Below are 18,612 nucleotides of genomic sequence, written 5' to 3' on the forward strand. Positions count from 1 at the left end.
TAAATTCATCATCTTTGTGTTTTAGGGTTATTATAGCAATAAAATTTATCTTCTGTGGTATTGTCAAGACTTTACATCACAAATGGCATTGTTTTTACTTTTGTGTTTTAAAGTCATAACAGTAAAGTTAACCCTTCACAATTGTACTGTAGTTATCATATTCTTAAAACTTATTGTCAGTAAATAAGTACAATAGCAAAGTATAAATGTAGTATAATGTCCTTTTAGGGAAAAGTGAGCTTTGGGGTTCTATCATGATTTGCAAAATTCTTTTATAGTGGTTGGAGGAATATAGTACAAGGAAGATTGAATACCCCTCACCTAATTCAGTGTCCTTCATTGACAAGTCACATCTGTTGTAATCTTGTCAAGTCACCTGGATGCTTGATCACTTCCAGCAACAGGAAGTTCGTTTCTCACAGGGAAACCTATTTGGTTCTGAAATTGTCAGCCTTGATTTTAATACTTTTGATTTTTAAAAAGTTGACACTTTCAGAGCAAACTTTTTCAAAAGATGTGTAATCTTCAATGACCGTTTTAATAGATAGAAAATTTAAGGTTTTCTGTTAACTGTTCTATTTTGTCCTTGGAATTGCTGGAGTCTGATTCTACACTTTGAATTCTTTTCTTTGTGTGCATGTGAGAAAAATTATTCATTTGAATCCTTTTCTCTGCCTAAAATATACTTCTTTAGCACTCAGATTATTCTCTTTTAGGTAAAGTATGTAGTTCCAATTGTCTTTATGTGAATGTCTCTTGTTTAGATATCTCACCATGGATGAGACACGCAAGCTATTACTTTTGCTGGAATCTGATCCCAAGGTCTATTCTCTACCATTAGTGGGAATGTAAGTATTGCATTACTTATAAAAACCTTTTCAGCCATATATGTATTTAAATGTATATGATAAACACGTGAATCATTCATACTATGATTATGTCATTAATTCTTGGATCAAGGGAAAGTCTACCCACTCCAGTATTCTGGCCTGGAGAATTCCATGGATAGTCCATGGTGTCGCAAAGAATCGGACACGACTGAGCGAGTTTCACTTTTACCTTATAAAATCATGAATGCCAGTGATGCTTAAGCTTTCTTATTTTAATAGCTGAACCAATAAAGCAAGAGTTTTGTCCAATCTTAGGAAGAATTTTAGTATATAAAACAAAGCTGAATTCTTCTGGTTGAAGCTGAAGCCTTAGAGCCCTGTTTCTTTAACCTTACTCACTATTCCATTCCTGAAGGCAATTTGAAGAATCCAAAACTCAGAATATAATAGTGAATAAAATTCACTGCCAGGCAGTTTTCCAGAAACTCGCAGTATTTATGATTGTCTCTTTCAAGTTAGTGGTTAATGACATTTAGACAGATTATTCAGTCAGAAATTTATCTTAATTCAGTATTATTGAGTGCTTACCCTATACATAGTCTTGTGTTTCATACTGTGTTGGGATTTAAAGCTCCTCAAGGAATTTATAATTTACTATGAAATAAACAGTTTAGACTGAGCACTATTACTGTTTTTAAGAGAGATGATACGGGAAAGGCAAACTTGAGCTGGACCTTAATTGTGTGTGTCTAACAGAAGGAAGGATTGATGGGGTAAGGAACCCATGTGTGGGAATGGCGTGTGCAGAGTTAAAAATAAGAGTGCACAAATGTTTTGTGGACTATGAAATCTACTTACTGTCTGTTTACTCTGGTCTTGGTAGTGGCTGTGTGTTGTTCCTGCTAAGTGAGTATCTATTAAGAGTTTTCTGTGTTTCAGACTACCTTATATATTTATAGAATTCAATCCTTTCAATAACTATGGTTTTAAGCTGCTAACTTCATCCTCCCTTATTTCAGAATATTCTTTCTAGTGCAGGCTAATTGATTAATTCTTGTCTTCACCTCTATTGTTAACCATTTTCTCTCTCACCATTTGACTACCATTTCAGGTGGAAAAGGACAGAAAGTAATTCTCTCTCTATGAATATCTATCTATAGTTATAGCTCTATCTATAGTCTCCTTCTTAATTATCACCATGGTTTAATGTTCATAGATGTCTTAATTATGAGCCCTTTAATCTATTCCTGGTGAATGCCAAGAATCTCTGCCACATTACCTTGAGAAGAACATAATCTAAAGGATGTTAAATACTAATTTGTAAATGACTATAGTTCTTACTTTCTATTTTTTGTTTTAGCTGGCTGTCTGGAATTATACATATCTATAGTCCTCAGGTGTGGGCCTGCTGCTTGCGATACATGTTCAGTTCTTCTATTCAAGAAAGGTAAGTGATATTTTTATTTTGATAGGGTTTTATTTTGATCTTTTCCTCTACTCATGTTTTATTGGTGTCATTTAAGATTCATGCAATGCCTTAACCTTTTATATTATTTACAAACCAGAAGAATAAACACACCAAGGAAAACAAACCTTATATTAAATAGGAATAAAACCAGACAAAAAAGATGATGTTGTGCTAAACTTGGAAATACCAAGGAATTCACTTGCCTAACAACAGTACTGTAGCACAAAAGATACATTTTTAATGAGTGGGGAAAAAGTCCCCTAGGGATCATCTACTCTAGCATTCTATTTTATAAAAAAGATTAATTTTCATTGATGTGACTGAAAATAAGTTAGAATTTTTTTACCTTACAAGTGTTTTATTTACTCAGTGCTACTGATAGTACTCTAAGAAACACTTGAAGTTTAATGTTCTTGGAACTAAAGTATGAGCTTTGGAAGTAATAGACTTTCTGACCTCACTTCATTTTATTTTGTACATGATACCACTATTTGCTTCTTACTTTCTTCGTCTATTAAATGAAAATTCCATATTCTCTTTCTGTCTGCTTTGGTGGCTATAATACACTTAAAAAAAATTAATGGAAAGGCAGTGCAAGTGCATGACAATAAATAAGACATACATAAAGATGCATAGTAAAAATGTCTCTTCCACCCCATTTCCCCCGACCCTATCCCCAGAGACAATCACTGTTAAAGGAGTGCTTCCTTCTTGAAGCATAGACAAATATCACCCTTCCTGACCTATAAAAGTTAAATAAAAAATGAGATCACACTGTTCCCCCTTTTCTCTGTTGCTTTTTTCTTTATGTCATTATAACTTAGAGATCATTACTAAATCTTGGCACATATAGGTTTAACATGTATGTTTTATAACTGAATAGTAAATCATATATACTACATTTCTAAAACTGCTCCTTTTGCTTGCAGATAACTTTGTGTATACATCTTTGGTGCAGATACTAATATATTTGTAGAACAAATCCCTAAAAGTGTTTTTTTCTGGGTAAAATAGCATATAATTTTAAGTTTTGGGGCATGCTAAGTCGCTTCAGTCACGTCCCAATGTGTGAGACCCTTCCAGGCTTCTCTGTCCATGGGATTCTCCAGGGAAGAATACTGGAGTGAGTTACCATGCCCTTATCCAAGGAATCTTCCCAACCCAGGGATCAAACCTATGTCTCTTGCATCTCCTGCGTTGGCAGGTGGATTCTTTACCACTAGCAACACCTGGGAAGCTTTAGTAGATATTGCCAATTTGCCCTTCAAAGACTACCAATTTATAATCTTTCTGATAGTGTTTGAGAGTGTCTGTTTTCTCCATCCCCTCACTAACACTGTGGAACAAGTATTTGTTGAGCACCTACTATGTATCAAGCACTATTCGTGATATTGACAGTAAGCAGTACACAAAATAAAGACCCTATAGAGAAAAGCATTAAATAGGAAAAGTAAAATAAATAGTATCTTACAAGGTGATAAGTGCTGTGAAGAAAAATAAGCAGGGGAGGTAGATGTTGTGTTGATATAGTGGCAGGTAGGGTTGCAGTTTTAAATAGGGCAGTCAGGCAGGCAAAGACTTGAATTGAGGGAGTAAGCCATGTGGCTGTCTGGGGCAGTGTCCCAGACAGATGGGTACAAAGGCTGTGCGTGAAAGATGACCTTGCATCTTTAAGGCACAGAAAGGAGGTAGCGTGATTGAAGAGGAGTGAGGGAAGGGAAAAACAATAAGACCTCAGAGAGGTAACTGGAGGGCCATCATTAGACTTTGATCTTCACAAATCTGACAGATGAAAAAATGGCCTTTTCTGATGTTTTATCACATCAACTTCTTGGAACTTCCTAATCATGTCTCTTGCCATTGGATTGTGCATCTTTTTCACTTTGCTTTATAACAACTCTTTTTCTTTCTCACTCTCTGTATATATGCATTTATATAATATGTAAAGTATACAGAGAAAATGGGCTTCTCCGGTGGCTCAGCAGTAAAGAATACGCCTGCAGCACAGGAGACACAGGAGACATGGGTTCAATCCCTGGTGTGGGGAGATCCCATGGAGGAGGGCATGTAACCCACTCCAGTATTCTTGCCTGGAAAGTCCCATGAACAGAAGAGCCTGGCGGGCTATAGTCCATAGGGTTGCAAAGAGTCAGACACTAGTGAAGCAACTGAGCACAGACACACACACAGAGAGATATGTATTTATTGAAATATATGTGTTATATGCTACAAAGATTTTTTATATATGTATAAATATGTTATAAAAATGTGCATGTGTATATATGTATTGGTGGGATTCTTAGGTGACTTAGTGGTAAAGAATCTGCTTGCCAGTGCAGGAGACACAGGTTCAATCCCTGGGTTGGGAATATCCTCTGGAGAAGGAAATGGAACCCACCTCAAGTATCTTGCCTGGGAAATCCCATGGACAGAGGAGCCTGGTGGGCTACAGTCCAGTCTGTGGGAGTCACAAAGAGTTAGATGTGACTGAGCACTCTATAGATACATAGGCACAAGTTTATTTCCCCCAGAATGTCATTTTATTTGACTTTGGTTAATATTTTTTCCCAAATAGATGTTTTTTTAAAGTCAGATTTATCCTTTCTTTTTCTATTTTGCTTAGAAAAGATTTTTATTAAAATAAAAATTTCTTTAGAAGCTTTTACAATTCTACTTTTTACATTTTATTTTTATTATAAAATACAATTAGTTTTCCTTGCAATAAAAGGGAAATTAAATGTTCATTTTAGCATATTAGTACAATTAAGTTTTATTATCAATGACTGGTCTTGCTTTAATTACTTACTGATAGTAAATACTCAGTAAAGTTAGTTTTGAAGCTCTGTTAGTCTGAAGCATTAGGCAATTTCTCTGATACCTGTACTCTAACACCACCCTTTAACCAAGGAGGCATCAGTATTGCTTGGCACGCTTAGGTTGATACTTAACAGCATTCTGATCAGTGGTCTTATCTGACTCTCAAGTGAGGAATTGGACAGAATGGACATTCTGCTTCCTAAATCCCCACTGCCTTATTTTGTTAATAGTATAATATATCCCCAAATCATTTCATTCAACATTTTACAAAGTAGAGAATTACTAAAAGTATTTTTAAATACTGGGTTTTGGTGTGTGTTTTAAGGACTCTTGATTACTTTACAAATATTTGTTGAGTCATGTAGTGAACAAAATAAATATTCATTTTATCATTGTTTACAATAGTGAAATACTATAAATAATTTAAATATCCACTTTTAGAAGTCTACATGAACCAGTAATAGCACATCTATATGTTATATTACTGGATAGTAACTAGCAAAGAATAAGAATATCAAAGGTATATATAAAATAGTGACATGGAAAGAAATCCAAGATTGTCAAATAAGAACTAGCAAATGCAATTAAGGAAACAGTTCCATTTACCATTTCAGCAAAAAGAATAAAATACCTAGGAATAAATCTGTCTAGCCTGACCTGTACTCAGAAAACTATAAGATACTGGTGAAAGAAATCAAATATGATGGAAACAGATAGAGAGATGTGCTATGTTCTTAGATAGGAAGAATCAGTATTGTAAAAATGGCAGTATTACTCAAAGCAATCTACAGATTCAGTGCAATCCCTCTTAGATTACCAGTGGCGTTTTTCACAGAATTAGAACCAAAAAATTATACAACACAAAAGACCCCAAATAGCCAAAGCAATCTTGAAAAAGAAAAACTTATCTGGAGGAATCAGGTTTCCTGTCTTCAGACTATGCTACAAAGCTACATTAATCAAGACAGTATGAAAAAATATGGTACTGGCACAGAAATAGAAATATCAGCCAGTGGAATAGGATAGAAAGCCCAGAGATGAACCCATACACCTATAGTCATCTAATCTATGACAAAGAGGAGAGTATACAATGGAGAAAAGACAACCTTCTTTAATAAGTGGTGCTGGGAAAACTGAACAGCTACATGTAAAATACTGAAATTAGAATGCTCCCTAACACCATACTTGGAGAAGGAAATGGCGACCTACTCCAATATTCTTGCCTGGGAAATCCCATGGACAGAGGACCCTGGCTAGCTACAGTCCATGGAGTCGCAAAGAGTTAGATATGACTGATCTGCTAAACAACAACTAACACCATACACAAAAATAAACTCAAAATAAATTAAAGACCTAAATGTAAGGACGGACACTGTAAAACTTAACAAAAAATATAGGCAGAACACTCACTGACATATTGTAGCAAGATGTTTTCTGACCCACCTCTTAGAGTTATGAAAACAAAAATAAATAGGTGGGACCAAATTAAATTTAAAAACTCTTGCACAGCAAAGGAAACCATAGACCAAACAAAAAGACAACCCCTAGAATGGAATAAAATATTTGCAAATGAAGTGACTGACAAATATATAAAGCTACTCCAAAATATATAAACAGCTCATGCAGCTCAATATCAAAACCAAGCAGTTAGTATCAGTTAGTCGCTAGCTGTGTCTGACTCTTTGCATCCCCATGGACTGCAGCGTGCCAGGCTTCCCTGTCCGTCACCAACTCCTGGAGCCTGCCCAGACTCATGTTCATTGAGTCAGTGATGCCATCCAACCATCTCACCCTCTGTCGTCCCCTTCTCCTCCTGCCCTCAATCTTTCCCAGAATGAGGGATTTTTCCAATGAGTCCGTTCTTCACATCAGGTGGTCAAAGTATTGGAGCTTCAGCATCAGTCCTTCTAATGAATATTCAGGACTGGTTTCCTTTAGGATTGACCAAGTAACCCAGTGGAAAAAGGGGCAGAAAACCTATATAGACATTTCTCCAAAGAAAACATACAGACCAACAAACATGTGAAAAGATGTGTAGCATCACTTATTAGAGAAATGCAAATCAAAGCTACAATGAGGTATTACCTTACACCAGTCAGAATGGTCATCATCAAAAGATCTACAAACAATAAATGCTGGAGAAGATGTGGAGCAAAGGGAACTCTTCTTACACTGTTGGTGAGGATGTATTATAAATTGGTACAGCCACTGTGGAGAACAGTATGGAGGTTCCTTAAAAAACTAAAAATAGAACTATCATATTACCCAGCAATCCCATTCCTGGGCATATACCTGGAAAAAAGTTGTAATTCCAAAAGATTTATGCACCCCAGTGTTCATTGTAGCACTATTTACAATAGCCAGGACATGGAAGCAACCTAGATGTCCATCAATAGAGGAATGGATAAAGAAGATATGGTACATATATATAATATAATGGAATATTACTCAGCCATAAAAAGGAACAAAATTGGGCCATTTGCAGAGATGTGGATAGACCTAGAGATTGTCATACTGAGTGAAGTAAGTCAGAAAGAGAAAAACAGATATCAAATAATATCACTTATGTGTGGAATCTAGGAAAATGATACAGATAACTTATTTGCAAAGCAGAAACAGACAGATGTGGAGAACAAACCTATGGATATCAAGGGGGGTGGTGGGTAGGATGGGTTGGGAGATTGGTATTGACATATATATACTACTATGTATAAAACAGGTAGCTAATGAGAATCTACTGCAGAGCACATGGAACTCTACTTAATGCTCTGTGGTGACCTAAATGGAAATCTGAAAATGAGGGGTTGTATTTGTGTAACTGATGCAGTTTGCTGTACATCAGACACTAACACGATATTGTAAATCAACTGTACTCCAGTAAAAATTAATTGCAGGGGGGTGTGGATTCAATACCTGGTCAGGGAAAAGTAAGCATAGGTTTGCGCTTCAGTTGTCTTCCCCAAATTGGACTGTTTAGTTAGTCTGTTAACTAAGTTGAGAGACTCACATAGAATTCTTTGATGTGCTTTTGTTATTTTCAGTAAATTTTAAGTAAATGGCATTTTTTTTGTCCAGGGTTTTTTCCGAATCTGGAAATTTCATCATAGTTCTCTATTCTGTGACACATAAGGACCCTGAATTTTATGAATGCCTCCCTTGTGATGGCAGGGTACCTGACCTTCGATTCCAGCTACTAACCAGCAAGGAAACATTACGCCTTTTCAAAGTAAGTGTTAGTGGATCACCTAGCACACTAATGACTATTTAGTTATATGTTGTTGTGTACTGGCCTTTTAAACCCAATGGTCTCTACCCTTTAAAATAGTAACTCAAGCTATTAGACTTTCTTTATTTTTGATCAGTCTTACTTAATATTAACTTTATTCATTTATGGTTAATTTCATTTTGTAAATTTTAGGACATACCTCCAGAACCAAACTCTAATACAGGATCAAATGTCATCCACAGGCTAACTTTTCCATGTTTTTCTAAAACCTTTTAAGGCTATATCAAGAATTTATGTATTGTTTCATTTTATGATGTTGAGAGTTAATTCGTGATCTTAGTGTTTCCTTTGTCCTGAAAGTTAATTTTTTAAATTATGGGTATAAAAAATGATTTCTCATAGTTAAAAGTCAGCATCTATAATATGTAATCCTTGGAGTCAGAGTGGATTGGTGCTGTATCCAATAACATACGTAAAAATACATTTAGGTGATGGTCACAGAAATAGTAGGTCTTTGAAACCACAGTGTCATTATGTAAAAGCATTCTAAGGCTGGGAATTGCCTTGTGGTCCATTGGCTAAGATTCTTTGCTCCTTCCTGGTCAGGGAACTAGATCCCACGTGCCACAGCTAAGACACAGTATAGCCAAATAAATAAATAAAAATAAATATAATAAAGTTTTTTTAAATGAAATTTATCAAGAAAAATATTCTAAGGCCAATAATAAAAAATAATTCTAAAAAAAAAATTATGTATCTTTTTACAAAAATATTGACAATCCCTAAATAACAGTGTGTTTCTACTTAGATTTTATTTTGTGTCTTTAATTTCATTTATAGGTTGTATTGATTCATGAATCAAGTTTTTGTATTTTAATTATAAGCATAATCACCTTTGAGGTATAATTATTTATTTCCATTTTAAAGACATACATCATTCACTCATTTTATTCTTCAGATTATATCCTCAGTTTAAAGTTACTATTTAACTGAATCCTGGTTATTAAGTTGTAAGTTATATAGCAAAGTTAAGTTTTCACTTTCATTTATATAGTAAGCAGATAGATAGTTTTTTAAAAGGTTGCATAAAAATAGAACTACCATATGATTCAGTAATTCCACTTCTGGGTGTTTATCCAAAGGAAACAAAAACACTAATTCAAAAAGATACCCACACCACCATGTTAATTGCAATAGTATTTACAATAGCCAAGGCATTAAAGTAACCTAAGTGTCCACAGATGGATGGATAAAGAAAATATGATTTATATTGTATCATATATTTATATAATGGAAAACTATTCAGCCATAAAAAAGGAAGGAAATCTTGCCATTTGTGACAACATAGATGGACTTTGAGGGCATTATGCTAAGTGAAATTAATAAAACATAGACAATACCATTTGTCACTTATATGTGGAATATTTTTTAAAAAATTAAAACATTTCATTGAACTCACGGAGAGAACAAATTGGTGATTTGCAAGAGAGTGATAAGGGTTAGGGAAGGTTTGAGGATGGCCAAAGGTGGTCCAAAGATACAGACTTGCAGTTTTAAAGTAGATAAGTCATGGAAATGTAATATACAGCATGGTGAGTATAGTTAATAATACTATACTGTATTTTGAAAGTTCTTATTATAAGAAAAAATTTATCATCTGTATGGTGGTAAATGTTAACTAGACTTATTGTGGTGGATATTTCATAATATATTCAAATATTAATTCATGTTGTACACCTGAAAGTATTATAATGTTGTGTCAATTATATCTCAATTTAAAAAATATTTTTTTAAAGAAAGATTATAGTTACAGAAATCAGAATTCCCCTTCCCACCCAGTGTTTCAGAGCTACTTTTCATCTACATAGTATTCTCTGGTGTTTATTTAAGTTACATCTCAAAGTATGACCTACTTTATTTCAGAATGTTGAACCTTCTGACAAAAATCCAGTCTGTTTTGAACTGAGTGCTGAAGACCAGAATGCAGAAAGAGAGTTTTTTAACAAAGTTTCTAAGAATCTTTCAATTAAGAGGTAAAAGATATTTTTATTATCATACTTTTTTTATTACGTTCATTAGTTTTTAATAATTAAAGTATGTCCCCAGTTATTTCTGAGGGAACTATTTATAAATCTTATACCACAGGTGTCCTTACTTTAAATGCATTCCTTCATATTTGTAAGTTGGATGATAATTTTAATGAAGTGACAACTCTAATATGGTTCTCATTTGACTTGATTTATTACATAAGGGAACAAAAGTATTTGTCAAGAAATTATCTTGCTTAAGAAGAAACATCCTGTTTTTGTTTAGTTTGCCTTCTGTTCTTCCCTTCCTTGTAGTATTAAACCTAAGGCTATCAGATAAACTACTATAAAAATAACTCCTACTATAAAAATAACTCCTCTACCTAAAAAAGAAAACTTTTAAAGCAAATGCACTTGGAGAATATTAAATAATGGCTTGTGACTTTTGAGGTTCAATATCTACTTTTGTGGTAAAGTAGATATTCCCTTTGTATTAGGGTTCTGCAGAGACATAGAACCAACTAGTTCATAGAGAGATTTGTTATTGCTAGCCTATTGCTATTCTACCAAATTACCACAGACCTAGTGACGTCAAACAATACAAATTTATTACCTTCTAGTTCTAGGAGTCAGGAGTCCAAAATGGGCCTTTGGGGCTAAAATCAAAGTGATGGTAGGGCTGCATTCTCTTTGGAAGCTTTAGTGGTAAATCCATGTTGCTTCTTCCAGCTTCTAGAGGCCACCTGCATTCCTTGTTGTCTGGTGGTCCCTTACTCCACCTTCAAAGCTAGAAGCATAGCATCTTCAAATCTCTCTCTCTGACTTCTGTTTCTGTCCTCACATCTCCTTCCCTGACTCTTATCTTGACTCCATCTTACAAGGACCATTGTGTTTACTTTGAGCTTACCTGATTGTCTAAGATAATCTCCACATCTCAAGATTCTTATTTTAAGGACATCTGCAAACTCCCTTTCCCCTTATTCACTAACATATTCACAGATTCTGGGGATTAGAAAGATGTCTGAAGTTAACTCTGTCTTTGGGCATTTTAAGTTATCCTTGAAACAAGCTAAATCACCAGAAAACTATATTCTTATAGACTTGCAGGAACACCACCACTGACTGAAGATTTAAGGCTTTTTTCAAGATTTTATTGAATGTTTATGGAAGAAAAAGCCAAGTTAAGGAGACGCTTGGTAATTTCTTTAACATTGTTGAAAAACAATGTCTGTTTTCAGCTCTGACCAAAGCTTTGATAAGGATCAGTCATTTTTAGGTTTGATTTTAGTAAAATGTTTATCCCTAGATAACTTGTTGAAATTATACAACATTAAGTTTTTTCTTTTTGTTTGAGTGCTAAAAAAAGCCCACAGTGAATTTTTTTTTCAATTTTTGGCTGCACCACATGGGATATGGGATCTTAGTTCCCCAACCAGGGATCGAAACTGTGCCCACTTGTTTTCTTTTTAAAAGTAATTGAGGGAATTCCCTGGTGTTCCAGTGGTTAGGACTCACCACTTTCACTGCTGAGGCCTGGGTTCCATCCCAGATCAGGGAACTAACATACACAAGCCATGCGATGGATTGAACTTAATTTCCATTTTGAGCCCCTCTTCATTATACGCAGTTATGGAAGCCAAATTTCAATCAATTCAAGGTCTGTTTATCCTGTTTCCTCTGAGGTTTCATGTAATTTGGAGGGGACTAATGATATGCCCTATGTTTCCCTGGTGGCTCAGATGGTAAAGAATCCACCTGCCAATGCAGAAAACCTGGGTTCAGTCCCTGGGTTGGGAAGATCCCCTGGAGAAGGGAACGGCAACTCACTCCAGTATTCTTGACTGGGAAATCCCATGGACTGTAGCCCACTAGGCTCCCCGACAGGCGGACTACCTTCCATGTGGTCACAAAGAGTCGGACACAACTGAGCAACTAACAACTTTCACTAACACTGTGCCACTACTGGTGATGTGGGGTGACGTGATTCTCATCCACCCACACCACTCTGCTGAGATGTTTTCTTTTGCATCTGGTCTTTGACAGTTGGTTTGTGCAGGTTCCTGCTGCAACCTCTTTCCTGTTCAGGTCACTGGTTCTCTGTGTCTTGTCCATGCTGCGTGGAGGCATATGGAATATCATTCTGTATTCTCCATGTCCTTCTTGGGTATGGCAGGAGAGCTTTGTGGGATTGTTTCACTGCAGCACCTTGGCACAGAAGGAACTCTGTGTTTGCCTCTCCAGACACCAGGGTTTGGGACAAAGATCTATTCTGCTGTCAGATCTTCCACATCTGCTTAAGGGTTTCTGTTGTTCAGCCTACTACGGAGACAGGACCCTTTCTTCAAAATTCCATTAATGTCTAAGCTCTCTTAGCTTCCTCCTGGCTTTTCTTTGATCTTCCCTACCTCATCTTATTGAGATTTTAGTTTAGGATGCACAAAAATTTGATGTATATAGTCTTTCAAATTTTAGTCTTAAACTCTTATTTCAGTATTTGAAATTCAGTACCAACACTCAAAACTTTTCCTATGTTCTATTGAGGCATGATACTTGTGACACAATAGCTACAACTGACTAAATGGAAGGAGGTACTTCAGTTAGTCTCAGAGTAGTTTACCATAACAGATATAAGTACATAGGAAAACGTAATTCCTTACTTGATTTTTCTTTCTAACACTGAGTGTTTAATGTAATATGTTTAATATAGTGAGTATACATCTCTTTCATCAGATGATAGATTTTTGATGGTAAATTCTATATCTTTTGTATTTCTATGTTCCTTAAAGTGGTTAATCAGAAAATGCTTAGTAATTTGCTTTATTATGACTTAAGAATAACTGGGTTAGGGATGCAACTAGAGATGATCATACTAAGTGAAGTAAATCAAAAAGAGAAAGGCAAATACCATATGAGATACTTGCATGTGGAATCTAAAATATGAAATAAATGAATCTATGAAACAGAAACAGAATCAGGGACATAGAGAAGAGACTGGTGGTCGCCAAGGGGCAAATGGGTTGGAGAGGGTTGAATTGGGAGTTTGGGATTAGCAGGTGCAAATGGGTATGTACAGAATGGATAAACAACACAGTCCTACTGTATAGCACAGAGAAATATATTCAATATCCTGTGATTAAACTATAATGGAAAAGAATATGAAAAAGAATGTGTATGTATGTATATGTATGTATAACTGAGTCACTTTGCTTACAGCAGTAATTAACACAACATTGTAATTCAACTATACTGTAATAAAAAAATAGGTTAAAAAAAAGAATAAGTGGGTTAAACTTGCCATGGTCAGGAGAAGGGGATAAATTATTAAGCATGAGTCTGACTGGCTCAACTTTCCTGATCATCTGACACTGGCTTGAAAAATAAAATAATTTTTGGTGTCAGATTCTAAATTAAATGATCAAGATACTATTGTGTCTAATTAAAGGACCTTATTCAGCTTCAAAATGAAAGAAGAGTGCTCACTTCAGCAGCGCATATACTAAAATTGGAATGATACAGAAAAGATTAGCATGGCCTCTGCGCAATTGTGACATGCAAATTCATGAAGTGTTCCAGATTTTTTTTTAAAAAAAAGAACAAATGAAGAAAAAAAAAAAAAAGAACAAATGAATACTGATTACTAAAGACTTACTTTTTCTCCCGTCTGTTCTTTAGCTCTTCCCAGAAGTTACCTCCAGGGAAAATGCCAACGAATGATCATGACTCTGGTGTTGAAGATGAAGATGTTTCTCCAAGACCAATTCCTAGTCCTCATCCAGTGAGTCAGAAGGTATCACTGGTCTTAGAAACTCACCTTTGTAATTAGAAACCTAAAAGTCTCTTCATGTTAAAGCTCTCAATAATATATAAAGATACATATCATATATTCCTCACAGGTACATTTAAGGTATAGTATTTCCAGAGAAAACCAAGGAAAAGAGGTTATCTCCCTAGAATTATATAAATAGTAAGTAGTAAAGCTGGAATTCAGGAAGTTTAGGATTTGGTAGACTAGTAGTTTAAGAGGTTTAGTTTCAGAATCTGGTGCTTTTAATCCATGTAGACTCAATATTCTATACTATCACCAGAACTCAACATTGTTTGTTATCACCATATTTTGAGAAAACATTCTGCTTGCTTTTGGAGATTGCTAGCAACCCATCATATTTTTTTTTATTGAGGCCAACTAGTGGGTTATTTTAGAATTGTTCTGTCTTAATTGGACTAATTACTTATTACAAGAAAAGGAATGGGAAAGTTTTCTTAAATTAATATTATAACCGAATTCACCACAGCGAGTACTTTACTTACTCTTTCCGGCTCTCCTCCAGCTCTTTTAGTTGATATCAATAAAAAGAATAGCAGTGAATAATTTCACTTAGTATGATATTTTTTAATACTTACTGGAAGACCCTTTCTTATAAGATGAAAAAACATTATTTTTTACTAGATGTGTTGAAGCATCTGGTCTGATAATTTTTTTGTTTTTGCAGAGAGGGTTATAAAAAAGTCTTTCCCATGTTGAGTTCTATAATCTAAGCAACGTTAAATCGGTGTTCTGATGTAGAGTTTCATTGTTAAATAAGTTTGTGAGGGCGAGGACCTTATTTATTTTGTTCACAATTGTGTTCCTGGTATTAGCACATAGAAGATGTCCAGCAAATATTTGTCAACTGTCTAAATAATCAACACTTTTTAATAAATAACTGGATACAATTTGGAAAATACTAGCTTAAGGAAAATGAGGCATATATCATTCTCCTGAAAGGTACTTTTTACTCTTTCATTTCTTTCCCACTTGTAGGTTTCTAAGATCCAGCCATCAGTTCCTGAACTTTCACTTGTGTTGGATGGAAACACCATAGAACCAACCCCTATGCCTAACCCATTGGAAATGGTGAATAATGAAAATCCTCCTTTGTTGATTAACCATTCTGAGCACCTTGAGCAGTCACAACCCCAGCTTTGTGATGAGAAACACAGACCAGAAGCAGAAGCTGGAGAGCCTTCCTTCAGAGGGCTACCAAATCAATTAAACCAAGACACTGCTCCTTTGAGACACTGCAAAGTAAGACAGCTGTCTACCTGTAAGAAAGGGAACTCTCATATCAGGAACAGTAGTAAGCCCTCTTTTAATGGACTATCTTCAGATACATCTGAAAAGCTTCAAACAGTTTCTGCTGCAAATGTACACAAAGAAGAGTATCCTGTAAGATCCTCCACGTTTAATTCCAAGCCGTCTTCTCTTGCCCCACAGTCCCACCCACACAATTTTGCTTTTTCACCCCATAATTCAGGAAGACCAATGGAATTTCAAATACCTACTCCCCCGCCACCATCTTACTATTCCACAAATGTTTGCAGTTGTTGTCAGCATCATGGCCATATTCAGTATAGTCCAATAAATTCTTGGCAAGGAATGAATACAGTAGGATCTGTTCAAGACTTCAAGTCTGAAACCCTTCAAAAATATTCATTATTTCATCCAAGTGGATGTCCAGCTCAGTACCATAATGCATTCTTTTCTTCAAGTAGTCCTATAGCCTTGAGACCTCAGGGAAGCATGGGGGGTTGTTCTTCCCACAGCAATGTAGAACCATCACCTGTGGCAAGACTACCTCCACACGTGGACTCCTGTAACCCATGGCCTTGTGCAGTGTGTGTGCACACACCCAAGACTGGGTCAGATGATGGAATGATGGGACTGTCTCCAGATGCGTATAGGTTCATCACAGAGCAAGACAGACAGCTGCGACTACTTCAAGCACAGGTTTGCTAGCTTTCTTCTGTTAAATTCTTGAATTTTTAAAAAGTAACTGGCAACTCTTCAGTAACTATAGTTTATGAAGTAGAATTGCAGAATGTCAGAATTAGAAGAGACCCTGGAAACTGGATTCTAGTCCCTGATGTTTTACACATTAGGAAAATGAGGATTTGGATAAGGAAATGGCAACCCACTCCATTACTCTTGCCTGGGAAACCCCATGGATGGAAGGAGCCTGGCAGGCTACAGTCCATGGAGTTGCAAAAGAGTCAGACATGACTTAGCAACTAAACAGCAACAATCAGGGTTTTATTTGTTGCTTTATTTTATTTTGTTATAAGAGATAAAATTTTTTTTTCTTTTTATCCTTAGGTGACTGACTCCATATATTTACTGAGTAATATATCTTTTTGTTAATGATTTAAAAGTATATTTTTTATTGTATAATGAAAGTATCATGTGTTTGTATCTGTTTCTATACTGTACTCTCCATTGATCTGCCTGTCTATTCCAGCACTACTACCATTTAGTTTAATCTCTGTAACTTTATAGTAAATGTCTTATCAAGTACTTCCTATACTGTTTCTCTAAACCTTACTTTTTTCAGCTGTAAATTGGGAATAATGATTGGTGTTATTAATATATGTAGATCTGATGGTTAAATGAATTTATATGTGTATATATACACACACATACACACACATCTGTCTGTCCATCTAAAGTGCTTAGTGTAGGATGAAGCTTTAGTAAACAATCAGCAAATTACAGTTATCTTATTTGTCTCTTAGTCCTCACAACTACCTTAGTCTTAGGTAATATTGAATCTCACAGTGGCTAAATAGCTTTTCCAAAAGGTAGCAGTAGGAGTTGAGTTGTGTCCTCATGACACTAAAGCCCATGCTCTGAACCACTATAAGTACATATGCCTTTTTGTATTATTAATGCAGGCTGTATTTCTACTGATGTCAGTAATTTATTGAAAATACTTATTTTCCTATATTAATAAAGTTAATCAGCTAAAATTAATGAGATGAGTTGAATACAGCAGTGTAACTTATGGGCTTCCCTGGTAGCTCAGACAGTAAAGCATCTGCCTGTAATACAGGAGACCCAGGTTCGATCCCTGGGTTGGGAAGTTCCCCTGAAGAAGGAAATGGCAACCTTCTTAACTTAATAAAGTTAATCTGCTAAAATTAATGAGATGAGTTGAATACAAAGTGTAACTTACAGGGAAACAAGATTACAGTATTTAAAAGAGGAGGCTTTTCCACTCCTAGGTGTATATCCAAGAGAAATGAAAAAATATCATCACACAAAAACTTTTACACACATGTTCATAGCAACATTGTTTATAATAGTCAAGGGTGAAAACAATCCAAAGTCCATCAATTGATGAATAGATGAACACAAATGTGACATTATATATACAATGGAATATTTCAGTCATCAAAAGGAATGAAGTATTGATAGGTACTATAGCACAGATAAACTTTGAAAATGTTATGCTAAATGAAAAAGGCAAGATATAAGGGCATTTCATTTCTATCAGATGTCCAGAATAGGCACATCTATAGAGATACACTGGCTTCTCAGGTGACACTAGTGGTAAAGAACCTGCCTGTCAAAGCAGGAGACATGAGAGATATGAGTTCGATCCCTGGGTTGGGAAGATCCCCTGGAGGAGAGCATGGAAACCCATTCCAGTCTTCTTCTCTGGAGAATCCCTTGGACAGAGGAGGCTGGTAGGCTACAGTCCATAGGGTTGCAAAGAGTCGGACATGACTGAGGCGACTTAGCACACACACACATATAGAGATAGAAAGTAGATTAGTGGTTGCCAGAGGCTAGATTCTGGAGCCATGGAGAGTGACAGCTAGTGGGTACAAAGATTTTGTAAAGGTTAATGAAAATGTTGTAGAGTTAGATGGTGGTGATGGATGCAGACTTTGAGAATATACTAAAAACTATGAAATTGTATACAGGGATAAGTTTTTTTTTTTCCTTTTAAATTGGAGGATAATTGCTTTACAATGTTGCGTTGGTTTCTGCTGTACAACATCATGAATTGGTCATAGCTATATATTCCTTCCCTTTTGAGCACCCTCCCACCCGCCCATAAAGGGATAAGTTTTATGGTAGGAGGGTAAGCTTTTAGTGCTTGAACTTCAGCTTGGCTACTTGTTAATTATGTGACCTGGGCAAGTAACTCTATTTTTATTTCCTCAGGTTTTCTTCTCTGTAGACTCTGCTTACTAGTAGTACATATTCAGGGGGTTGTTATAAAAAATCATACATAAATGCTCTTATTGTAATGTCTCGTAAACAGGAAGCACTCAGTGTTAGAGATTGTTATTAATATTTCCCGTTTCAGCATGACCAAACATGGATAATTCTGGATGACCTTTATAAAATGAATCTTGTGTAAAAAAAATTGTTCAAATTTGGTATGTAGATTTAGAGAATGCCATCTATCTTACTTTTAA

The 18,612-nt window shown here is 35.5% G+C and overlaps 1 protein-coding gene and 1 non-coding gene across 5 annotated transcripts in view; both read left to right on the forward strand.

The window, feature by feature from the left end:
* STIL (STIL centriolar assembly protein) overlaps positions 1–18,612 on the forward strand; it is a 53,244-nt gene that overhangs the window by 15,381 nt on the left and 19,251 nt on the right. For 3 of the 4 annotated variants that reach the window (XM_043877713.1, XM_043877715.1, XM_043877714.1), the window contains exons 7-12: positions 765–848; positions 2,191–2,277; positions 8,191–8,341; positions 10,265–10,374; positions 14,041–14,155; positions 15,170–16,135. In XM_043877713.1, the coding sequence (XP_043733648.1) occupies positions 765–848; positions 2,191–2,277; positions 8,191–8,341; positions 10,265–10,374; positions 14,041–14,155; positions 15,170–16,135 (1,513 nt within the window). The remainder of the gene's footprint in view (positions 1–764; positions 849–2,190; positions 2,278–8,190; positions 8,342–10,264; positions 10,375–14,040; positions 14,156–15,169; positions 16,136–18,612) is intronic. The other variant, XM_043877716.1, reaches the window with a different exon arrangement.
* Positions 13,841–13,947, forward strand: LOC122678487. The gene has a single exon (XR_006336157.1). It is a non-coding gene; the product is annotated as a U6 spliceosomal RNA (small nuclear RNA).

The sequence above is a fragment of the Cervus elaphus genome, chromosome 20 (assembly GCF_910594005.1).
Source record: "Cervus elaphus chromosome 20, mCerEla1.1, whole genome shotgun sequence".
In the NCBI taxonomy this organism is placed as follows: Eukaryota; Metazoa; Chordata; class Mammalia; order Artiodactyla; family Cervidae; genus Cervus; species Cervus elaphus.